The sequence below is a fragment of the Erinaceus europaeus genome, chromosome 23 (genome assembly GCF_950295315.1).
Source record: "Erinaceus europaeus chromosome 23, mEriEur2.1, whole genome shotgun sequence".
NCBI classification, from domain to species: domain Eukaryota; kingdom Metazoa; phylum Chordata; class Mammalia; order Eulipotyphla; family Erinaceidae; genus Erinaceus; species Erinaceus europaeus.
Window position 1 is genome coordinate 4748079 of NC_080184.1, and position 26862 is coordinate 4774940.

Sequence of the window (26862 nt, forward strand, 5' to 3'; positions counted from 1 at the left end):
CTCCTTCAAAGCACTGCAGTGAAGCTGGTAAAAAGAAGGGATATTGAAAGCTGTTTGACACAGAATCACAGGGGCTGAAGTCTCTGCACTGTAACTCCTGCATGGTCACCTCTAGGCCTTGCCTTTGTCCTGGGCTTAATCCAGCTCAAGCCCCCATTGACTTCATGGGCTTCAGAAAAGAACAGCAGTGCATTTCTGCAGTGGCACAGTTAGGGATACCTGTGCCAACCTGAATACTTAGCTGCAGGCCCCTGGATCGCCTTAATCTTTATGACTCAACACACAGATGCACAGATAGGTACCTCCACTAACAAACAGTGCCATGCCATCCTTTCTGATCTGTCTTTTTCTCTTCCTTCAGTGTTTACCTCTGTTTTGCAACGTGGACGTGGACATTTCTCCCTGCCCTCTATTCCTGAAGCCTAGTGTTTACAGGGACGGGGACCTGCTGCTGGATGGCTTCTTCCCCCTCTACTCTTGGAAATCACAACTAGACCTACAACAACTCTATTGGCTGTCCAAGCCAATCCAAACTTCACCTGAATGGTAAATGATTCACTATTTTTAAAATTATTACCTTTCTTTATTGCCTAGAGACAGCTGGACACATGAAAGGGAAGAGGGAGAGAGAAAGAGAGACACCTGCAACCCTGCTTCACCACTTGTGAAGCTTTTCCCCTGCTGGTGGGGACCAGGGGCTTGAACCCAGGTCCTGTGCACTGTAATGTGTGTGCTTAATCAGGTGCGCCCCCTTCCCCATCCCATAATCCACTGTCTATGTGAGTGTGAGAAATATAATTGACAAATGTTTGTTCTCAGTTTTTCCTCTTTTCCATTCTCTTAGTGTTTTCAACTAGTCGTTACTAATAGCTCAGGTTTGCATTTTGATGAATTCCTTTGAGTTTTGGTATCAAAGAAGTGCTTGTATAATCCAGAGTTACTCTTCATAGCTTTTATTTGTCTACTACAAATGCTGAGTTAAAATTTCTCAATACTGTCTATCAAAGCAAAGGTTTTTTTTCTTCTGTACTTACAAAAACAAGTATCTGGGAACATTGTTAATAAAGTGTTTTCTTTTATTTTGTTTTATCTTTTCACTTTGCTTAAACTATGTGGGTATATTTCTGGGCTTCTTGATTTGTTATATAAATACATTTGCCTGAATTTATGAAAATGACCTTTTATTATATAGATATATATATACATAAATATATATATTTATATTTATAAAACAGAGCTGGAGAGCAGAGTTTGATTTGCACATCAGGATTGAGAGACAAAATGCATCAGACCATTATTAATGTCCTCCCAAAGGGGATGTGTACTTGCAGACACATGGTGTATACCTTTCAATGAAGTCCTGCTAAATGTCTCCTACACCTCTTCCACATTCTGCCTTTTCCTCTATTTATTGGGTATATGTGCATACAGTTGTGACAAATATAAACATCTGAAGGGCATACAGAAATATAGACATCTTTGTGTTCACATAAATATCCTCAAGGCATGCAAAATTGAATGATTTCTCTCCTAGAATGCTGACCACTCTATATCAGACCTGTAATTTCCAGCTCTAGTGATTATATCAGGTTCTGTGTTTACTCTGTAAATCCTTACCTTCTCCAAAGGATACAGGCATAGTTAGGGATACCAGATAAGGCCTCTGTTAGCTTGAAGGTCTTTTGACCTGTTATCTGGGTCTACCTTGAGATTAGACAAACACCATAGAGGCTGGAGAAGAAGCTAGAGTGACAGCAAAGAATTTCTCACATGTCTGGCATAATACCTGATGGTTATTAATTTTTAAAAAAAGTTCAGCATAAAAGTAATAGGCATTGAATTGCAAGGGTCCATAAAGAAATCAAGGGCCCTTCAATAGTGTTCATACTGTGTATCCTTACAAAAAAGATTCTAATCACTTACAGAAAATGATTTCTTCTCAATTTAAAGGTGGGTTAACACATATAATTTTCTCTTTTGCTTTGAAACAGTTTTCAAAATGTCTTATTGGAGAAGTTAGTGGTTTACAGTACAGTTGTCACGTAAATACAATCTCTCATCTCCCCATGAGAGGCGGTTTGCTACCTGCAAGACACTCTCCGCCACCCGAAGGTCTTCGTTCCCACCATACACACACTAGGACATCAACTCCCCTTCCTCTATTTCTTCCCCTGTCTCCTAAGAAGATTTTGCTTTGGTGAAATAACTTTCCTGAAGACATAGGAGATGTTGGTTTCACAGATACTCTGCTTTCTATCTCCCCAGACAGGTGAGGGCACACCACACATCCACCAACTTATCATAATTCTGCGTCAATGTCTATTGGATTCCCATCATCTCTCCTTCATCCTTTACAGAAGTTTTGTATCTAAAATGAACTAATAAAAGTTTACCTTCTGCATCCCATAGTGACCCTGGGTCCCTACTCCCAGAGGGTTAAAGAACAGGGAAGCTATCAGGGCAGGGGATGGGATATGGTGACAAAAACTGTGTGGAGTTGTACCCCTCTTATCCTATGGTTCTTGCGAGTGTTTCATTTTTAGAAACAAAAATTTGAAATATATATAAAACAGTAATGAATTTAGAATGCTGGCAATTCAATTGAGATTAGAAAAGAAGTGTAGAATAAATAATAGTGTAGAACTAAACTCAATAAATGTTTGGTAATAGGGTGAATTAACACTAAAGGGATAGAGGTAGAAAAGAAAAATCCCTAACTATTTTCTCTGTGTTATATTTTTTAATTTCAATAAATCTAATGGTTTCATTAAAAAATGCACAAATTTTCCTAGTCTTATTTAAGTCTTATCTCTGAATGAAACTTATTAGTCCCCTTCAGGCTTTTTCTTGTAACATGTTCATCTTTTCTTAAGCTGAGTAATATATATTCTGAATATGTAACACAATTTCACTCATAACTTACTTGCTGTTGAATATTTAGGCTTCCAAAACAGAGCTACTCCATGCAGCATGATGGTGAACATTGGCATTGGTCATCACCTTCAGATAAGTGGTCAGATTATTGGGTGTTTTCTGGAATACTTAATACTTTGTGGAATCTCCAAGCCATATTCCAAATGGACTGGACTAATATATGATCCCAACAACCATGTCCCCACCTTTGTCCCCACGTCTTTGCCACTAACTGTTTTATCCTTTTTAATATATGGCATTCCTACAGTTGTGAAATGTTATTTCACTGTTATCTTAATTTGTACTTACCAGATAATCACTTATTTTGACAATTTTTTATGCGTTTTTGGACATCTGAATCTTTTCTTTGGTGAAAGGGTTGTCTAGATCTGTTCTTCTTAAATGCTGTTATATATATTTGAGTGGTGTGGGTTCTTAAGTATGTTGCCTATTAGCTCTTTGTTGAATATGTTGGATACAAAATGGTCCCATTCATATCATTAAATTTTTTTATATATAAAGTGGAAACAAAAGCAAGACCATTGATAAGAAGGGTACATTTCCCACACATTTCCCACCACCAGAACTCCATACCCCATCCCCTCCCTTGATAGCTTTCCTATTCTTTAACCTTCTGGGAGTAGGGACCCAGAATCATTTTGGGATGCAGAAGGTGAAAGGTCTGGCTTCTGTACTTGCTGCCCCACTGAAAATGGGCATTGATACATTGATCCATACTCCCAACTGGTCTCTGTTTTCCTAGTGAAAAGAGCTCTGGGGATGTGGGGCTCAAGGACACACTGGTGGTGTCATCTGTCCAAGGAAGTCTATTACATCATGGTAGTGTCTGGAACCTGATATCTTCTTGCGTTGGTAATGGCTTATCTTGTCATGCAAAATTTTGTCAGTTAGATGTACTCCTATTAGTATATTCTTTTATTTAGGTCTGTGAAAATTCTTCTGAAGCAGACATCTTAAGAGAGTTCAACTACTGTTTTCTGCTATATTCATGAATCATCTCTGGCTGTTGGTGGTGTTGTGTATTGCACTGAGGAACACATAGCCTGCGGCAAGGTCGTTTTTAACATAACCTTTGTGATACCCCCCCTGGCATACATCCAGGACATTGTTGGCTTCATCTTTAGTTTTCTTCGTGGCTTAAATGTTGTGAAGGATGTTGATGATTCTCCTTTTTTTACATTTTCTTTTAATTTTATTGAATTAATAATGATTGGCAAGACCATAGGATAAGAGGGATACAATTCCATAGAGTTTCCATCACCAGAACTCCGGATTTTATCCCCTCCACTGGAAACTTTGTTATTCTTTATCCCTCTGGGAGCATGGGCCCAGGATCATTATGGGATGCAGAAGGTGGAAGGTCTGGCTTCTGTAATTTCTTTTCTGCTGGACACTTGTTTTGGCAGGTCCATCCATACTTTCAGCCTGTTTCTATCTTTCCCTAGTGGGGTAGGGATCTGGAGCGGTGGGGTTCCAGGACGTATTGGTGATATCGTCTACCCAGGGAAGTCAGATTGGCATTATGGTAGGATCTGCAACTTGGTGGCTGAAAAAGCAGTAAGATAGAAAGCAGAACAAATTGTTTAATAACCAGGAGTCTAAAGGTATGCCTAGAGCAGATGAGATTTGGGGGTGGGTCTCCGTTTTGGAAAAATCTGGGGAGTCTATTTGAGGTATATTCCAAGGCGCTCATGGCATTACTAATTTTTGCCTGAGACTGATAGCTACCATGTTGCCAATTTGACTTCCCCGGGTAGATGACATCACCAATGTGTCCTGGAACCCCATCACATTATGTGGTCATAGCTAGGAATATTCCAGGCTTTACTTATTTGCAGGACCCATCTTTCTCATTGGGTAGAGTATTTTGTCCCCCCATCAGAGAATGGGGTAATCAAGTTAATTACTTTTCTTGATTCCACACATGAGTGAAATCTCCGTAGTTTTTTTTTTCATGTGTTTACTTATTTCACTAAGTTAAGTCACCTGCAGTTCCATCCTTTATTATTTTTTTTTCTCAAAAAGGATTCGATATCTTTAGTGATTACAGAGTAGTGTCCCATGAACAAAATAACCCATACCTTATTTAGCCAATTATATGCTAATGGTCATTTAGGCTGCTTCCACTTTTTGGCAATTGTAAATAGTGCAGGTATCACTATATATAAGGGTGCATATGTCCCTTTAATAGTGTTCATTTTATTTTAATTTTGGCAACTGTGGATACAGGTACAAAGTGCAATTATGTGTGGGTCTGACTTCCCATTTGTATGTGTGTTTTAATAGACACAGTATGATATATGAATTAAAATTCACTACATTATAATGTAATCAGAGGCAGCAGCAGCGCTGTTCGGTAACATTTTGACCAAAATATTTTAAATATAGGAGACATAATAATAAAATATCTACAACACAGATTACCAAAAGTGAGTGAATATTTTTGTATGCCAGAAATTGAAAATAGTTTGCATTTACTATTTTGTGGAGGGGCTCATCTGCTTGAGAACACATGTTACAGTTCACAAGGACCCAGGTTTGAGACCCTGGTGCCCACCTCTCGGGGGGGGGGCTTCAGAAGTGGTGAAGCAGGGTTGCAGGTGCTCTCTGTCTCTCACTCTCTCTATCTCTCTCTCCTTCCCTCTCAATTTATGACTATTTATATCAAATAAATAAATAAAGATAATATTCTCTGGAGATTGTAAATGCTCATGAATGTTTAATTAATTATCAGTCTATGATAGCTTAAGAGATATCTCTGAGTTAATAACTTTAAAAATTTTTTTAAATCTTTATTCATTTTTTTAGATAGAGACAGCCAGAAATTGAGAGGAAGGGGGAGACAGGGAGACAGAGACACCTGAAGCTCTGCATCACCACTTATGAAGCTTTCCCCCTGCAGGTGGGGAATGTGGGCTTGAACTTGGGAAATGGCGTACTGTAACACGCATGCTCAACCAGATGCGCCACCACCCAACCCCGAGTTCAATAACTTGACTGTTGTCTCTCATGCTGTGTTTTCCATTCAGGTGGCAGTTGAACAATTATCATTACGTTCTGGCCTTTCTCTTTGCCATTGAAGAGATCAACAAGGACCCCCGTCTGCTCCCTAATTTGACACTCGGTTTCAATCTCTACAACGCCTTTAATAAAAATGACAAGCCTTTGGAGAACATCTTCTTTTGGTTCTCAGACTGTCCCTAATTACAGCTGTCAGAAACAAAGCAAATCTGCCGCCATTATTGCAGGAACCACACCAGAATTCTCATCAAATATTTCACCGCTTTTGGAACTCTACAAAATTCCACAGGTAAGAGAGTTTTACATTCGATGTATATAACTGAAAACTCCCAAATGGCCTTTCTTATCCCTTATGAAAAGAAAAAAAAATGTGTATGTTCAGAATCGAGAGAAAATATCTCTGATAATTCTACTATGGAATTCTTTTTAATGTTTACTTATTCATCTTTTTATATATATGTTTTATTTTTCCCTTTTGTTGGCCTTGTTGTTTAACATTGTTGTGGTTATTGGTATTGTTGTTACTAGATAGGACAGAGAGAAATGGAGAGAGGAGGGGAAGACAGAGAGGCAGAGGAGAAAGACAGACACCTGCAAACCTGTTTGACCTCCTGTGAAGCGACTCCTCTACAGGTGGGCAGCCAGGACTCCAGCCAGGATCCTTTCCCCAGTCCTTGTGCTTTGTGCCACATGCACTTAACCCGCTGTGCCAAATGCACTTAACCTGCTGCGTCACGGCCTGACTCCCTATTTATTCATCTTTATAAGAAGAGAGAAAGCAAAATCACTGCCTAACTCCAGAATATGCAGAATTCATCTTTTTCTGTGTGTGTAAGAGTGCATTGGCATTCTATTCAGTAATCTTTTTGAATGTCAAGTTCTTCTTTTATTATCTTTATTTATTTATTGGACTGAGATAGCCTGAAATAGAGAGGAAGGGGGAGATGAAGAGATAGGGAGAGAGACAGAGAGACACCTGCAACACTGCTTCACCACTTGTGAAGCTTTTCCTCTGCAGGTGGGGACTGGGGGGCTTCAACCCGGGTCCACGCACATTGTAACATGTACACTCAACCTGGTGCACCATCACCCGGCCCCTACTCAGTATTTTTTTGTAATTATACAGTACAGAGTTATCAACTACAGTCATCACATATTTTAGTCTCTCAAGCCTTTTTCATCTTATTACGTAAAGCTTGTACATTTTTGCCAAACTTTCCCTATTTTCCTGCTTCCCAACTGCTGGCAACTATTTTTCTATCTCTGTTTCTATGAGATCTCCTTTTTCTTCTCCTCCTTCTCCTTCTCCTTCTCCTTCTCCTTCTCCTTCTCCTTCTTCTTCTTCTTCTTCTTCTTCTTCTTCTTCTTCTTCTTCTTCTTCTTCTTCTTCTCCTTCTTCTCTTCTTCTTCTTCTTCTTTTGACTTCACAAATAACGATATTTTGCAGAATTTCATTCCACCCCAACTTATTTCAATAAGGAAATGCCCTCAAGTTCCATCCATGCTGTCATAAGTGCCAGAGCTTCCTTCTCTCCCACACATAGTACTTATTGCATGTGGAACAGAATTCATAGCTTCATTATTCTTTCTGCAAGAAGCTTATTTCTTGGGTGCTGTGACTAATGCTGCTATCAGCATGGTAGTGTGATTATCTCTTTGATAGTTTGCTTTCCTTTAGTTTGAATATACAGATGTATATCCCAGAAGTAGTATTACTGGAACATGTTATTGTTTTTAATTTCTTTAAATAGCTTTCATACTGTTTGAATAGAATTTATATCAAGTTACATTCCCATAAGCAATGCACAGGAATTCCTTTTCCCCAAATCTTCACCAATACTTGTTATTGGCTTTTTTGGTGGTGGCCATTCTAACAGGAATTAGGTTCATATATTCAGCAAAAATTAAATGTTAAGAGAATTCAAGTTTAAGACTTCAGTATTCAGGGTCTGGGCAGTGGTGTACCTGCCTGAGTACACACATTACCATACACAGGGATACAAGTTCAAGCACAACATTACCCTCCACAAGGGGTGAAGCTTCCCAAGTAGTAGAGCATTGCTGCAAGTTGTCTGTTTCTCTCTCCTTTTATTTTTCCCTACTTTTCTCTGTCTCTAAAAAAGAATAAAAAGAAGATGAAGATGGAGGAGCAGCAGGAGAAGAAGAAGAGAAGAAGAAGAAGAAGAAGAAGAAGAAGAAGAAGAAGAAGAAGAAGAAGAAGAAGAAGAAGGAGAAGGAGAAGGAGGAGGAGGAGGAGAAGGAGAAGGAGAAAAGAAGAAGAGGAAGAAGAAAAAAGAAGAAAAAGAAGAAGTAAAGAAGAAGAGGATGAAGAAGAAGAAGAAGGAAGGAAGAAGAGGAGGAAGAAAAGAAGAAGGAGGAGGAGGAGGAGAAGGAGAAGGGGAAGGAGAAGAAGAAGGAGAATAAGAAAATGACAGTAAGGGAGAAAGAAATGGAAAAAAGATTTAAAAAATTGAATTGGTTGTGCAGACTGTCAATCCCCAGCAATAATCCTGATGGCAAAAATGAAGTGTTGACATTTTGTGTTATTGATTAAAGAAGATACTAGATAAGCTAACATTCAATTGCTAATACATTAGACACAGGAAAAAAATCTATATTTAAGGGGCAAAATGGTGGTGCATCTGGTTGAACACAAACATTACGATGTGCCATGGTCCTGGTTCAAGCCCCAGGTAGGTCCACACCTGCATGGAGCAAGCTTCACACCCCATGGGACTGCTGGAGACCTTGGGATGTATTAACTCAAGCCCTGTATACTGAAAATATGCCAGCTCCTTTGCCATTGGATTATGGCATTATTCACTGAGAAGAAGGGTAAAAATGAATGGGCCAACATACTCTACCACTAAAATAAATGGGCCAACATACTCTACCACTAAAAGAAGTGCTGGCTACAATGTTCCTCACCATGACCACATAATACAGAGTTCTGGTGGTGGGAATTGTGTGGAAGTGTACCATTCTTATCTTGTAGTCTTGTCAATATTTCCATTTTATTAATTAAAATTAAAAAATAATAAATGAGATAGATTTAGATTTAAAGATAGATTTAGTTTTAAGTTAAACCCAGAAGAAACAAGAAGTACTCATTTATCTCTCTATTAATAGTACTTTCCATTCCTGATTGCTTACCTTTTTATAAAAACATATCCACGGCAAAGAGAACTGACCATTATAGACTGTAAGCTTTCCAGATTGTGTCTAGAAGTCAGTAACTGGCCTATGTTGATATCCAAATAGATAGTCATCTTGCTTCAATCTGCACAGTCATAACTATCTCTACGAATTCAGTGATCTTTAACTACATTTAAACCACTGTTGACATTCCCTCTCTGACAGCATCTACAGATAAATTTTCCGAGAGTTCTAAATGAACACATGCAGCTTGACATCTGAGGTTGCACTTCTAGTTTACTCAATTCGAGATATGTTCTAACTAGGAGATTATTGATGATAAAATTCAAGAGAATGCTTGCTCAGGGTTGTTAATTCTGTAAATATTTTTTCTTTCAAATTCAGATGACATATTATATCATTTAATACAAAAAATGCTAAGAGGGTGGGTGGTGGTGCACTATGAATCCACTGCTCCCGGAGACCATTTATTAATTTTGTTGCCTTTGTTGTTATTGTTGTTATTGTTATTATTGTTGTTGCTGTTGTTGTTGGACAGAACAGAGAGAAACTTAGGAGGGAAAGACATAGAGGGGGAGAGAAATACAGACTTGCTTCACTGCTTGTGATGAGAAATATGAGAGCTTGATGATTCTGCATCTGTCTGTCTATGTCTTTCTTTTCCTGCGAAAATGCAATATTTTCATCTTGTCCTTGTTTTGGGATAGTTTTACTCTGATATGCTTTCATTCACATGTATTTAGATTCACAAATATGGGTGTTTGTTCCATTTCCTGGATGTCTGTGATTTAAACATTACTCAGCTGTGAAAAAGTTTCTGCTATGATCTCTTTAAATGTGTTCTCTGCTTCTTTACCCCTTTCTTCTTCTTCTTCAAGGATCTGAATGACTCTCACTTTTGTCCTTCTTATGGAATCTGCAATTTTACAGAGAATCATTTCTTTTTCCTGAGTCTTTCTTCTCTAGAAGATTTAAATTTATGAGACTTTTTAAGTTTTTATCATGATTTCCTCTTCTCAACCTAATTTAGTCTACTTCCTAGCATGCTATCTGACTCAGAACTGCATTCAAAGTGTACCTTACACTGTATTGCTCCATTTTCATTTGTTCTTTCATTTACTCCAACTTTATACCACTTTCAGTTTGTAGTTCTTCTACTGTGTCTATAATTTTTGGAGAAATGATCTCTGTATTCTTGAGTATGTTCTGCATCTTAAGTTTAGATTTTTTTATTGCTTTCATAATAAGTTTTGTAAACTCTGTCTCGGACATTTTACCAGATCTATTTTTATAGGTTTGATTAAGAGTTTATTGTAAATACTTATGGTCATCTCAATGTTTTAATTTAACAGTGATTACTGGATATAGTGGGGTCACATTGTCTTCATAAACCACATGGAGTAAGGGTAAATATGCCACCCAACTACTTAATATAATACCTGGACAATGCCATCATTATTTATTCTTGAAAATGCACATATTAAAATGTCAGGCATGGAAAACGACTCATTTGGATAGTGTTCTGTGCTGTCATCTACATGACAGTCTTGAGTCAGAATCCCACCACATCAAATGAAACTTTGATACTATAGTCTCTTTCATTCTCATCTTCTTTTACTTTACCTAAAAATATTTTATTTTTATTAGTTATTTAATAATGATAAACAAGATAATATAATGTGAGATAAGAGGGCTACAATTCCATATAATTCTCACCACCAGTGTTCCATATCCCATTGGAAGTTTCCTTATTCTTTATCCCTCTGGAAGTATGGACCCAAGTTCTTTATGGGGTGCAGAAGGTGGAAGGAAGATCTGGCTTCTGTAATTGCTTCTTCACTAGACATGGGCATTGACATGTCTATTCATATTTCCATCCTATTTCTATTTTTCTCTAGTGGAGTAGGGTTCTGGGGAGGTGGGATTCCAGGACACCACATCCCAGACCAGCAGCTGTTCTGTTTATATCGCCTCCTGCTTAAATTTTATGTTTATTTTTTTCCACTACCAGGCAGAAAATTTAATTTTTATTAGTCATAATGAAAATCAGAATGTTTGTGTTTCTTATTTAGGTCACTTATGGACCATATGATTTTTTACTGAGTGACAAAGATCAGTTCCCATCACTCTATCAAATGGCTGCTAAAGACAACTTCCTGACACATGGACTGGTTTTGCTACTCTTGCATTTTGACTGGACTTGGGTGGGAATAATTGTTTCTGATGATGTAAAAAGTTATAAATTTGTCTCAATGTTGGAGGCAGAGATGTTGAAAAATTATATATGTGCTGTCTTTATGCTGACATTACCTATCTCATTGATATGGAATGACAATTTAGATGTTGAAAAAATACATCTCCTAGCTGATCATGAAAAAGTAAATGTCTCTGTAGTGCATGGTGATTCTCAAATTATTATGGGTGTATACTTCTATCGAAGAACCTTTGAACTTATAGGTAAGATGTGGGTTATAGCCACAGAGTCATATATTGACTTGCATAGGGTGAAGCGTATAATGGACTTTTTCCACGGAAGTCTCACATTTTTACCCCAGAAGAGAGAAGTGCCTGGTTTTGAAGACTTTATTAAAACATTCAACCCTTCAAAATATCCAGAAGATTTTTATTTAGAGGAATTTTGGCTTGACGCATTTGAATGTTCATTTTCTGGGTCACTATGTAGAAATTTCATAGACTGTCTGCCAAATATTTCCCTAGAGTTTATACCAGGAAATACAATCATGTCTGAATCCACCTATATTGTCTACAATGCTGTACATATAGTAATCAGAGCCCTCCACGAGATGTTTCAGGAGGAAACAGAAACAGGATTGACAAGAGATGCAAACATCCCAATGCTTCTCTCTTGGCAGGTTAGTCCCCACCAAATACAGGATCTGCACTGACAGACAGCACATTCTAGACATTCATACTGAAATGGAGCAAATACTAATGAATGTATTTCATAACCAACATCGCCTCCTAAAAAGAAATGGAGAATTTATTTATACCATATGTAGCTTATGACTAATTCTAGAATATCTATCTGGAAAATCCTGTCTTCAAAAAAAGTCAGGGTATTGATATCATTACACAATGAAATTTCATTTAATATCATTTTTCTCTTGATAAGGAGAAAATAAATCCTGAATGACATTGATTAGAATAACCTTACTTAAGGACCTGCTTTTTAAAATTTACTTATTTTCCCTTTTATGCCTTTTTTAATGTTGTTGTAGTTATTGTTATTATTGATGTCATCTTTGTTAGGGAGGACAGAGAGAAATGGAGAGAAGAGGGGAAGACAGAGAGGAAAGAAAGACACATGCAGACTTGCTTCACAGCAACTCCTCTGCAGGTGGGGATCCAGGGGGCTTGAACTGGTGCTTAACCCACTGTTATCCAGCCCAACTCCCAAGACCTGCTTTTATTTATATACTCTACTTAAACTCATTGCTTTTAAGAGTATTCCAATAATGCTAAGTGATTAATACATATAATGTATACTTACTCTTTGTCATTAGTGGATCTTTATGACTCTGGAATGATATTTTTTGATGAAGATATAGAGGCAAATCTGATAGATAAGTAGATGATACACAGATAGATTATATGGTAGATGATAGATAGACAGGTGCTAGATGGATGATAGATAATAGATGACAGGTAATAGATCAATAGAAGATAGGAGATAGATGATAGATATATAGGTAGATGTGTGATAGGTAGATAGATAGATAGATAGATAGATGATACATAGATAGATAGATAGATAGATAGATAGATAGATAGATAGATAGATGATAGATAAATAAAGAAGCTTCCTCCAATGAAGTCAGGATCAGGATCAAATATGGGACACATTCAGACAGAGCAGACACACAATGCAAGGAAGATATTTTTCAGCATTAAATTCATGTATTTTAAAGTAATAGAGATTATTTCAAATATAAACACAAGTTCCATAGCAAATAACTCATGACAAAATATAGACCAACAAAACATAGATCAAATCAGTTTTCTGGTATCATAAACTAAGACTTCTTTGAAGACTACAGTATGAGCCCTTTGCATAATTTTATTTAAAGCATGCAAAATTGTGGCAGACTGGGTTATGGTTCATTTCAGTATATATAATACTATTTATAGTGCATGTAGAATTTATAAAATGTCTATATTGCCCCCTTTAGTGAGAAAGGATTAGCCTGACCAGATGTCATTTGTCTGTCTTGTACAAATGTCCATGTATCAACAAAACTATAGGAAACATTATAATTTAATTAATTGATTTCTAAATTTATTTTATGGCTAGAGAATTGATTTTCTCATTGTGCCACTGACGGCCATCCAGACAGAACTGAAATCTAGTACTGGTCAGTGGTTTGTCCAGTAAAATGGTGGAATCACTGTGTAGGCATGGGTCTGCTGCAATAACCCTAGTGACAATAAAACAAATAATTAATTAAGTAAATAAATAATAAACAAACAACTATTATGACAAAGAACATTTAAGTTTGGGGGAAGGATGTGTTGATAGGCATGGGACCTCAGTCTCTAATTTGAACACACTTTTCATTTATAAATTTACTTTTCCTCTAGCTTCACTTATTTCTCAGAAACATCCAATTTACTAACAGCATTGGGGAACACATATCCTTGGAAGACCAAAGAAAGTCAGTAAAACGATACGATATCCTGAACACTGTGTCATTTCCTGCAGCTCATGACTTTCTAGTTAAGGTGGGAGAGTTTGTCGTCAATGGTCAAAATAACCAAACCTTGGTCCTCAATAAAGAGGCCATAGAATGGCCTATTGAACTGGAAAAGGTACAGTAACATTTCATTTCTACTTATGGACATAATGGAAACATCTAAATAGAGTCCTAACATGAGATAGAGAGTTCACACTTCTGATTTATAACTAACATCATTTTTACAGTGTAATGCACTGACTACATACTATTTTAATAGTCCTTCACAATTTTTAAATTTTAGATAAAGTTTACAACATTTATTTTTATTTTTATATAAAAGATAGAGAAGGCAAAAGGGCAGTGATAAAGGATGACAAAACAACATGCTATCCAAGTCAGAAATGTCACTGGCCTTTCTTATATTTTAAATGCTTACTTACATTATGTAAGGGGCATGTGTTAGGTTTTCTTGTAATGCCAGCAAAATGTAGACTGAGACCTGACTCTTACTGCATTGGAGGGAGTTACCATGCTCTACTATCTCTCTATGTCTCTCTACTTGAAAAAAAAAACAGCTTTGAGTGGTGAAGTCTGGGTAATGACAATGAACCAATGAAATATTACTACTTTTTCTTCTTAAGTTCAACAGAGGCGGTATAATAGGGTAAGAGGTTAACAGGAGAGGCATCAAGAAATACAAGCAAAGTCCCAGATATACCAGAACTGGGAGAAATAAATATTTTAAGGAGAATGGGGAAAGTTCTATGCAGTCTTAGAGTTTGAGAAGGTAGTAGATAATTATGATAACCAACTTATTTGGGAGCTTGGTTTACTTTGAAAATCCTGTGGTTAAAATCGACAATATTATACTTGACCTCACCATGACTTAAGTCCTTTAATGCTATTTACTATTTAGATACTGACAGGACCAGATCATTCTGACCCATCTAGCCTATGCCATACATACATATTTCCCAAAAAAAGGTGTAGATGATCAACAACAACAACAAAGTGCTCAATATCACTAATTATCAGAGTAATGAAAATCAAAACCTTTGATTTTCTGAAAGTTCCTGGCAATTACGAAATGAATACTAAGAATTCCAGCTAGCTCTACAAGACAGAGTTTGAACATCAGTTCTATAGTCATTATATATATATATATATATATATATATATATATATATATTTCACAATACTGGACTGCATGCCACTCTTAAAGTCTTGTAGATGATATATTTGTGATATCAGTTTATACAACAATACAAAACGAATGTTCTGACAGACTTTCTCTTTCTACCTTAGCCTCCCATATCTATGTGTACACAGAAGTGTGGTCCAGGATTCAAGAAAGTTATACAGGCTAAGGCAATCTGCTGCTTTGAATGTGTCTTTTGTCTGACAGGGGAGATTTCAAATACACAAGGTAGGAAAACTTATCAATGCTCACTTGTTACTTCAATGAAAAGCAAAAGCTGGATATTGGCTTCTATTATAGCAGTGGACTCCACCAATGATAGCATGTGCATGTAGCCAGGTACACCACCTCATGGCCCTCTGCATCCCACAAATTGCTTTAAGTTTTATTTCCCTATTTTAACTTATTAAAAAATGTATTTATTTATTCCCTTTTGTTGCCCTCATTTTTTTATTGTAGTAGCAATTCTTCTTGTTGTTATTGATGTTGTCATTTTTGGACAAGACAGAGAAATGGAGAGAGGAGGGGATGACAGAGAGTGGGAGAGAAAGATAGACACCTACAGACCTATTTCACTACCTGTGAAGCGACTCCAACTCCCCACCAGTGGGGAGCCAGGGTCTCAAAGCAGGATCCTACAGACCTTTTTTTTTATTTAAGAAAGGAGATTTTAACAAAACTGTAGGATAGGAGGGGTACAACTCCACACAATTCCCACCACCCAGTCTCCATATCCCATCCCCTCCCCAATAGCTTTCCCATTCTTAATCCCTCTGGGAGCATGGACTCGGGGTTCTTGTGGGTTGCAGAAGGTGGAAGGTCTGCCTTCTGTAATTGCTTCCCCACTGAACATGGGCGTTGACTGGTCGATCCATACTCCCAGTCTACCTCTCTCTTTCCCTAGTAGGGTGGGTCTCTGGGGAAGCTGAGCTCCAGGACACATTGGTGGGGTCTTCAGTCCAGAGAAACCTGGCCGGCATCTTGATGGCATCTGGAACCTGGTGGCCGAAAAGAGAGTTAACATACAAAGCCAAACAAATTGTTGAGCAATCATGGACCAAATGGTTGCAGTAGTGGAGAGGAAGTGTTGGGGGGAAGTGATACTCACTGCAAACTCAAGTGTACGTCGGTTTCAGGTATATATATTACCCTAGTTTATGAATACTTGTGTACATATGCTCTTTCTCAAGGAACCTGGTCTATAACTAGGATTTGGGACTTTGTTAAAATTGAACCACCTGGGATGGAATTAGAGAATACTATGAAAGGAAATGTCTCACCCGAGTAATGAAGCTGAAGGGTTTTGATTCCACACCTGAAGTGCCAGGACACAGACTGAGCTGAAGCATGTTGATTTGGCAATTGTTGCATTGATTAGGTTGCGATCGGCAGATGCAATATTATGTTATATGAATTGGGAGAGGCATGTGGCAAAGTGTTCCCTACACTAAGGTTCCAGGACTGGGAGGAAATATAGGCTCTATAGTGAAAATGTGAGGTTCCTGCTGTCGTCTTAGGGTTCAAAAAGACAATGGATAGTTATTGTTATCATCACATTATTTGGTAATTGGGTTAAATTTGAAAAATCCCTTTGTTAGGGTTTGCTGTATAATATCCAGTATCTTGTATATAGCTGTGCCACCAGTTGCTTCTTATCTACTTGGTCTAGGCTTTTGAGAGAGTCTTCATATCAAAGACACAGCCTATATACTAAAAAGACTCAGTCTGTATTTTAAAAACTTTGAGACATACAATCAATTTCCCCCTCATATTAAATAGTGATTTATATGACTACACTTTAATAGGAATGTACATAAACACCATACCCACCACCAAAAAACTGTGTCTAATCCCACACATCCACCCCAATCACCAGCCCCGCCTGCCCAGGAAGCTGTATGTCTGCCCTCCCACTCACCACAGGGCTTTTACTTTGGTGCCCTACTTTCAATTTAGTCAGATCCTGCTTTTAGTTTCCCTTCTTGATCTTCTTTCTCAACTTCTGTTGATGAGTGGGATCATCCCATACTCATCTTTATCTTTCTGACTTAGCTCACTTAACATAATTCCTTCTAGCTCTGTCGAAGATGGGCCAGAGAAGGTGGATTCATTGTTCTTAATAGCTACATAGTATTCCATTGTGTATATATACCACAGCTTTCTCAGCCACTCATCTGTTTTTGGGCACCTGGGTTGCTTCCAGGTTTTAGCTATTATGAATTGTGCTGCTATGAACATAGGAGTACACACATCTTTTTGGTTGGGTGTATATCCCCAGGAGAGGAATTACTGGATCATATGGAAGTTCCATGTCTAGCCTTGTGAGAGTTCTACAGACTGCTCTCCACAGGGGCTGAACCAATTTACATTCCCACCAGCTGTGCAAAAGAGTTCCTCTGTCCCTAAAGCCTCTCCAGCATTTGTTGCTGCTGAATTTTTGATGTATGGCATTCTCACAGGGGTGAGATGGTATCTCAATGTTGTCTTTATTTGAATTTCTCTGACAATCAATGACCTGGAGCAATTTTTCATATGTTTGTTAGCCTTTTGGAACTCACTGTAGTGAATGTTATGTTCATATCCTCTGCCCATTTTTGGATGGGGTCATTTGCTATTTTGTTGCTAAGTTTGCTGAGCTCATTATATATTTTGGTTATTAGTCTCTTGTCTGATGTATGTCATGTGAAGATCTTCTCCCATTCTGTGAGGGGTCTCTGTTTGTGTGACGGTTTCTTGGGCTATGCAGAAGCTTTTCAATTTGATGTAGTCCCATTGGTTTGTTTATGCTTTAGTCTTCCTTGCAGTTGGTTTTTTTCATGAGAGATATCCTTGAGGTTAGGTGGGAAAGTGTTTTACCAATGTTTTCCTCTAAGTATTTAATTGTTTCTAGACTAACATCCAGGTCTTTTATCCATTTGGAATTGATTTTTGTTTCTAGCGAGATAAAGTGGTTCAATATCATTCTTCTGCATGTTACAACCCAGTTTCCCAGCACCATTTGTTGAAGAGAGCCTCCTTCTTCCATGTAATACTTTGGACCCCCTTATCAAATATAGATGTGCATAGGTGTGGGGATTTATTTCTGGGCTTTCAATTCTGTTCCACTGGTCTGTATGCCTATTTTTGTTCGAGTACCATATTGTTTTGATGATGATGGCTTTATAATATAGTTTGATTTCTGGGAGTGTGATGTCTCCATTTCTGTTTCTTTTCCTCAAGAAGGTTTTGGCAAGTCTAGGTGTTTTCTGGTTTCAGATAAAAGATTGTAGTTTTTGTTCTATTCTCTTAGAGAAGCTTGGTGGCACTTTGATGGGTATTGTATTAAATTTGTATATGGCTCTGGGGAGAATATTCATTTTAATGATATTTATTCTTCCAATTCATGACCATGGGATGTCTGTTTATTTCTTGTTATCAGTTTCTATTTCCTTGAAAAGCGACTCATAGTTTTCAGTATAGAAGTCTTTCACTTCTTTGGTCAGCTTTATTCTTAGGTATTTTATTGATTTTGCACAACAGTGAATGGGAGTGATTTTGGATGTCTTATTCTTCAGATTTAGTGTTTGCCTAAAGAAATGCCATCTGAGCGGGAATGCTTTCAGCTTCTGACCCTTGAGTATGATGTTGGCTGTAGGTTTGCTATATATGGATTCCAATATCTTGAGGTATTTCCTGTCTATTCCCATTTTTTTTAGTTTTCAGCATGAATGTGTGTCAGATTTTGTCAAAGCTTTCTCTGCATTTATTGAGATAATCATGTGGTTTTTGGCTTTGCTTTTATTGATGTGGTAAATGACATTAATTGACTTGCGGATGTTGAACCACCTTTGCACTCCTGGGATGAATCCCACTGGGTCATGATGAACAGTTTTTTTGATATGCTGCTGTATCCACCAGGCAAGATCTTGTTTAATATTTTGGCATCTATGTTCATCAGGGATAATTGGTCTGTAGTTTTGGTTATTGTTGTTGTTGTTGTTGTTATGTCCTTGTCTGCTTTTGTATCAGGGTGGTGTTGGCTTCATACAAGGTGCAAGGTAGTGTTCCTATCTTCGATTTTATGGAAAATCTTTAGAAGTATGGGTACTAACTGTTTTCTGAATGTTTTCTAGAATTCGTTTATGAAGCCATCTGGTCCAGGACTTTTCTTGTTGGGGAGATTCTTAATAATGGTTTCAATTACTTTGTCTGTGATCGATGCATTTGGATTTTGTAGTTATTCTTGGTTCAGTTTTGGAAGGGCATATGATTCTAGGAATTCTTCCATTTCTTCCAGATTCTCTAGCTTGGTGGCGTATAGTTCTTCATAGAAGTTTTGAATGGTTTTCTTTGGTGTCCGTTGTGATATCTCCTCCATCGTTTACAATTCTACTAATTTGTGTCTTCTCTCTTTTTTGTTTGGTGAGTGTGGCTAGGGGTTTGTCAATTTTGTTTAATCTTTCAAAGAACCAACATTGGCTTCGTTGATCTTTTGTATTGTTTTCTTATTTTCAATGTTGTTTATTTCTGCTCTAATTTTAGTGATTTCTGTCCTTCTGGTTGCTTAAGTGTTTCTTTGTTCCTCTTCCTTCTGGATGCTTAAGTGTTTCTTTGTTCTTAAGGTGTGCAGTAAGGTCGTTTATTTGATCTTTTTCTTGTTGTTTAATATGTGATTGTATGGCTATTAGTTTCCCCTTCAATACTGCTTTAGTATATTCCCAAATATTTTGATAGGTTGTGTCTTCATTTTCATTTGTTTCCTGGAACATTTGGATTTCTTGCTTGAGTGACTCTCTGAACCAGTGGTTCTTAAGCAGTATGTTCTTTATTTTCCAAATTCTGTGACTTTTAATAATTTTCTGTTTGTTGTTAAATGTTAGTTTTACTCCACTGTGGTCTGACAATGTACTTGGGATGATTTCAGTGCTCTTGAATTTATTGATGCTGTCTTTGAGGCCTACCATGTGGTCTATCATTGAGTATGTGTTGAGAGGATTTGAAAAGAATGTGTATTCCAGTTTTCTGGGGTGAAGGGCTCTGAAAAGGTCCAGGAGGTCTAGTCTGACCATCTCTTCATTTAATTCTCTTGTTTCTTTTTGATTCTCTGCTTTGTTGATCTGTCTAAGTGTGAGAGTGGAGTGTTAAAGTCTCCCATTATTATTGTATTACTATTATATATTTTTGAAGTTCTTTCAGTAGGTGCTTGTTGTATTAGATGGTCCCTCATTTGGTGCATAGATGTTGATTGTTAACTCTTCTAGGCTGATTGAAGCTGTAATCATTATGTAATGTCCTTGCATATCTTTTATTACTTTAATTTAAAATCTATTGTGTCAGAGATGAGAATGGCTGTTCCTGCCTTTTTTGTGGGCCATTAGCCTGTGTGATATTTTTCCATCCTCTCACTTTAAGTCTGTGTTTATCTTGTTGTGTCAGGTGGTAATCATGCAAGCACCATATGGTTGGGTTATGTTTTCAGATCTATCCTCCCTCTGTGCCTTTTGATGGGTGAGTTTAAGCCATTGAATCGTGACTTTTTGTTTTTCTCTTGCAGCCTTTAGGATCCTTTCTTATCCTTACTTCTTTTCATTGGGACTATGATGTGTCTTGGTGTCTTTAGCTCTGGGTTGATTCTGTTTGGGACTCTCTGGGACTCTGGAATCTTAATGTCCTTTCTGTTGTTTAGGTCTGGGGAGTTTTCTTCTATAATTTCCTCTAGAATGTTTGCTTCCCCTTCCTCTCTTTCTTCCTCTGGCAGGCCACTTATATGAATGTTACTCCTTTTGAGATCATCCCATATGTCTCTGCTGTTGTTTTCAGTGTCTCTCAATCTGTGTTTGAGCTCTATCACCTCTTAGGTTTCTATACCTCATCCTCTGTCTGGCTAATTCTGTTTTCTGCTTCTGGTAGTCTGCTTTTCCTTCCCTCTGCTGCTTTCTTCATTTCAGCTATTTCAACTTTCAGTTCTCTAATTGCCTCAAGGTAATTAGTATTTTTCTTGAGGGTTTTATCTGTTATTTCCCTAATATTGCTAGCCCTTTCCTCCAAATTTGTTTTCATTTCTACTGTTAAAAACTTTATTATTGCTTGCTTACTTTCTTATTTATGGTTACATGTGGCTAATTTATAGTTTCTTCTGGGTTTTTGTCTTCATTCATTGTAGCAGCAGTATTATTTGCTCTTGATCTAACCATTCTTTATTAATGTGTTTTTTATTTTTATGTTCTGTTGTTCTTCAGTTGTTGTGTTTTGAGTACAAGCCACACTATACTAGATATATTTATGACAAATGCAATCACCAACCTCAGAAATTACAATAGCAACTGAAGCAAGGATTGGAGCCGTTTAACCAATATTAGTTAGCCAAACAATGTCTCTAGTGTGAGAAAAAATAGCAACCAATACAAGTGAGGAAAAATAGAAAAGAAAAAGGGATACCAAGAATAGAAAATCATGCAAATCTACTATCTACTGTATATTCTAGGGGTAGCAAGAGGAGAAAGGGAAGTAGAGCAGAGATACACACAGAGAGAGTCCACTCTGAGTCAGATTTCTTCCCCAAAATAATTCACAAATGTGTTTCAGTGAATTCAGAAAGCCAAAGAAGGAGGAAAGAAGAAATGATGACAATAATGAGAAAAAGAAAGAAAAAAAGAAAGATAAGAAAAAGAACAGTAACAAAACAGCAGTGAAAGGAAAGAGTTTATTATTATGATTATTATTATGATTTAATTAGCTAGGAGGAGGGAGAAGGGGGAGAGTTGGTAGGGGAGGTAGAAAGAGTGAAACAGGTTCCTCTAGCAATGGATAAGACACCTGGTCCCCTAGCTATGGAAAATACACTAAGAGTTAATTCTGGTCCAACTGATGGAGGGGGGAAGAGATATACCTATATATAGTATTAATAATAAAATGAACAGAGTAAAAAACCTGTCCTGCCTTTAGCTTGGATGGCTCCAGATTGCCTCATGTCCCCTGAATAGAGGCAGCTGATTGTTAAGAATATAAAACAAACAAAAAAAACAAAAATCACCCCTGGCAGTCTTTCTCTTTCTGAGTAAGGCTCTGCCTAGTCAAATATTTGTAGCTCCAATTGGCCAGTTAGAAAGAAAAAGGGCCAAGGGTTTCAGAAAGGAACAGGATTGGAATTTAAATGAACCCCTGGTGAGCCAGGAATATTATTAAAGAAAGAAGCTCAATGGGGGAGCCTTCTAGGAGCATCTCTCTGGCCCCCAGGGTCTGATTATGGGGGGGAGGCAGGGGTGCACTTCAAGAATAATAATAGCAATAACAAATTTTCCTTTCTTTTTTCTCTATTTTCTATCCAAAATTGAGCTATAGTCACCTCCTTGGTGTCAAAGTAACGAACCCTTATTCACTGTCCTGCTAAAGGCAAAAAATCCTACCGTTTCCAGCAGATGTTGTCAGAGCTCAAGCCAATAGCAGCTTCTCCATTATCATTTTGGCCCCGCCCCCTTAAGTGCAAATTTTACTTTCATCTGATTTTTTCTGTCCACTTAGTGAAAAGGGCCTGTATACTTGAATGTTTTATTTTCTATTCATTTATTTTATTATCTTTATTTACTAATTGGTTAGAGAGGTTCAGAAATTGAGAGGGGGGACTGGCAGTAGTGCAATAGGTTAAGTGCACATGGTGCAAGTGCAGGACCAGTGTAAGGATCCCGGTTTGAGTCCCAGACTCCCTACCTGTAGGGGGGGTCACTTCACAAGTGATGAAGTATGTCTGCAGGTGTTTATCTTTCTCTCACCTTCTCTGTCTTCTCCATCACTCTTGATTTCTCTGTGTCCAATCCAACAGCAGTGGCAACATTAACATAAACAACAAGGGCAACAAAATGGGAAAAATGGCCTCCAGGATCAGTGGATTCATAGTACAGGCAATAACCCTGGAAGCCAAAAAAAAAAAAAAAAAAAAAAAAGAAAGAAGAAGAAGTTGTCAAGAGTGAAGGAGGTGATAGAGAGTGAAAGAGACAGATCAGAGAGACAACTACAGCCCCGCTTACGACTTGCAAAGCTATCTCCCTGCAGGTGTTGACTGGGATCTTGAACCCAGGTCTTTATACACTGTAATGTGTGTGCTTAACCAGGTGCACCACCACTGACATCTATATTTTATTTACTTAATGAGAGAGTTGCCAAGAGAAAGACAGAGATAGAAAGAGACCAACCATAAAAACAACAATGAGATTACTACACTCCTGTGAGACTGTCATGTATCTGAAAAAAGCAGCAGCAACAGATGCTGGAGGCATTGTGAGGACAAAGGAACCCTCCTGCACTGCTGGTGGGAATGTAAACTGGTCCAACTTCTGTGGAGAGAGCAATGTAGAGAATTCTCACAAGGTTAGAGATGGACCTACCCTTTGACCCTGCAATTCATCTCCTGGGATATACCCTAAGGAACCAAACATACCCACCCAGAAAGATCTACATATACCTATGTTCATAGCAATTTGTAATAGCTAAAAGCTGGAAGCAACCCAGGTGTCCAACAACAGATGAGTGGCTGAGCAAGTTGTGGTCTATTGCACAATAGAATACTACCAGCTATTAAAAATGGTGATTTCTCCATTTTCAGCCCATCTTGGATAGAGTTTGAAGAAATCATGTTAAGTGAAATAAGTCAGAAACAGAAAGATGAATATAGGATGATCTCACTCACAGGCAGAAGTCAAAAAACAAGATGAGAAGAGAAAGCACTAAGTAGAACTTGGTGTATTGCACCAAAGTAAATGATTCTGGGGTGGGTTGGTGCAGGGGATAGTACAGGTCCTGGAAAAGATGATGGAGGACCTAGTGGGGGTTGTATTGTTATGTGGAAAGCTGAGAAATGTTATGTATATATAAGCTATTGTATTCACTGTTGAATGGAAAATATTAATCCTCCAATAAAGAAAAAAATGAGAGAAAAGAAAGATACCAACCTAAGCCCTGCTCAGTTCTGGATTGTGGTGATGTTGATGGTTGAACCTTTGACCTCAGAGCATGAGACATGAAATCTTTCTGCAAAACATTATGCTATCTCTCCAGGCCCAATGTTTCCATTGAATCAGTATTTTTCCCCTCCAGCAACATTGTGGGGGCTCAGTGTTATCAACTGCTTCTGGAAGCCATGTTTTCCCCATTTTATTGGCTAAGACAGAGAGAAATTGAAAGAGGAAGGGAAGATAGAGACAGAGAGAGGAAGATTATATACTTTGAGAAGCGTTCAACCTACAGGTGGTTAGCCAGGGGCTCCAATTGGGATTCTTGCATGGATTCTTGGACTTGTGACAATGTATGCTTAATTTGGTTCACCACTGTCCAGCCCCCTCCATTAAGCCCTTAACTATTTAATTCTTACTTTAATTTTACTGTCCTACTAGTAAAAAAGATTTTTCTCACTGACTTATTCCAATATCTGATTTTTCTTTTTTTTGTTTTTTAAATTTTCCCTTTTTTAATTGCCTTTTTTATTGTTGTTGTAGTTGTTATTGTTGTTATTGATGTTGTCATTGTTGGATGAGACAGAGAGAAATGGAGAGAGGATGGGAAGACAGAGAGGGGAGAGAAAGACAGACATCTGCAAACCTGCTTCACTGTCTGTGAAGTGACTCCCCAGCATGTGGGGAGCCAGAGACTTGAACCAGAATCCTGACACTAGTCCTGTGCTTTGCACCACCTGCACTTTAACCCACTGCACTACCGCCCGACCCTGTTAAAATCTGATTTTTCACTGATGTGAAACTACATCATTCTCTACCACGTGTGCTGTAAGTTCTAAACTTCCATGTGTTGTTTTAACATCTCTGAGTATTCTGATGTTGCACGGCCTAGTCAGAAGTTTGCCCACTATATGTAGTTGCTGTGAGTAGAAAGGCTTCCCTCCTCAGAGAGCTGTCCTACCGTGCCAACAAAATTCCCTAATGGGCTGCATTTTCAATTAGATTATCAAAGTACAACAAATGTCTTCCTATGCCTAAGGATCAGGTTTTGAACCCTCCATCCACACCAGCAGTAGGGACACCTCACAAGCAGTGAAGCAGGTCTGCAGGTATCTATCTTTGTCTCTATCTTTCCATCCCCTCCGGCCTTCTCAGTTTCTCTCTGTCCTATTGGAAAAATAAAGAAAAAAAAATGCCTGCTACTAACTTCATTCTCATATTGAGGCAACTGGGCTATGTGAACCCCATATCTTTAAACATTACTGATTTGTATAAAGGGAAGATTTTATTTCTCATCAGAATATTCAAGAAGAATTGCAGAAAAACATTTTCTCAGAGATTTAGGATATTAAAGATGCTACTTTCTCTCTTTCAGCTTTTGTGTGAATAATAAAAACAAGAACTCTAAACCATAAAAGCATTTTAACTCAGAGAATTTCAAATTTGTCTATTATAAACCAGTGTTGACTGTACAGAACTATTATACAGAATCAGTGTCAAAGGTAAATCACATAACTAGAGGATTACCCAATCTAGACTGGCCTTAGACTGAAATTTCTTTTGAAATGTAGCCAGTCTTATTTTTAAACATTTCTCTAGGATCAAGAATGGGAAATCTTATCTTGGTATATCTGCTGTGTGCATCTGAAGGAGTCATTATAGATAATGGATTGAAGGATATAAACTTTAAAATTATTAAAAATAAATGTTGTGAATAAATACAATTCTTGCTTATCTCTCTAGATGCACAAGAATGTGTCCAGTGCTCTGAGCAAGAATATTCAAACCAAGAGAGAACACACTGTCTCCCCAAGTTGGTGACCTACTTGTCCATTGAAGATTCCTTGGGGATGGCTATGGCCTGCACAGCTTTGTGCTTCTCTGTCATCACAGTGGTGGTTTTGTGGATCTTTGTGAAGCACCAAGACACCCCCATAGTCAAGGCCAATAACAGGACTCTTAGCTACATCCTGCTCATCTCCCTCCTCCTCTGCTTCCTCTGCTCCTTTCTCTTCATTGGTCGGCCACACCCAGTCACCTGCATCCTCCAGCAAATCACATTTGGACTTGTGTTCACTGTGGCTCTTTCCACTGTGTTGGCAAAAACCATTATTGTGCTGTTGGCATTCAAATCCATGAAGCTGGGAAGAACCATGAGGTGGCTGTTGGCATCAGGGGCTTCTAACTATGTCATTCCCATCTGCACTCTTGTCCAGGTGATTATCTGTGGCATCTGGCCGGGACTGTCTCCCCCCTTCATTGATTTAGACACACACTCTGAGCCCAGGCACCTGCTCATCATGTGTGACAAGGGCTCAGTCACTGCCTTCTACTGTGTGCTGGGCTACCTGGGCTCCTTGGCCCTGGTCAGCTTCTCCTTGTCCTACCTTGTCCGCAAACTGCCTGATGCCTTCAATGAAGCCAAGTTCTTGACCTTCAGCATGCTGGTGTTCTGCAGCATCTGGGTGACCTTTCTGCCTGTCTACCACGGTGCCCAGGGCAAGCTCATGGTGGCCTTGGAAATCTTCTCCATCTTGGCCTCCAGTGCTGGTCTCCTAGTGTGCATCTTTGCTCCCAAGTGTTACAATATTCTGATTAGACCTGACAAGAACTCTTTGAAATACTTAAAGAGTAAAATGGACCCCAGGAGAAATGCACATACTTAGGTTTTTATCCCACATGCCTGTCACAGTCACCGCATTCCTAACAAATCAATCAATCGGATTTTCCATATCAGTAGTCTCATGTGACTGAAACAACCTTAGTGAGAACTATATATTGATGAACAACCATTAGAATAATCCAAATATGTGGTTCAATGAAAAACCACAATAATGAAGGTCAGGCAGTAGTACAACAGGTTAAGTGCACATGGCCCAAAGTGCAAGGACTGGCCTAAGGATTCCGTTTCGATCCCCTGGCTCCCCACCTGCAG

General features: G+C 38.2%; 1 protein-coding gene across 1 annotated transcript in view; it reads left to right on the forward strand.

The window, feature by feature from the left end:
* Positions 1-26593, forward strand: part of LOC132535613 (vomeronasal type-2 receptor 116-like) — a 38844-nt gene extending 12251 nt beyond the window's left edge. Inside the window, 8 exon segments of the mRNA XM_060182209.1 lie at positions 362-546; positions 2942-3013; positions 5964-6125; positions 6127-6244; positions 11184-11984; positions 13711-13938; positions 15111-15231; positions 25671-26593. Of these exon segments, the coding sequence (XP_060038192.1) occupies positions 362-546; positions 2942-3013; positions 5964-6125; positions 6127-6244; positions 11184-11984; positions 13711-13938; positions 15111-15231; positions 25671-26593 (2610 nt within the window).
* Positions 26594-26862: the final 269 nt, after the last annotated feature.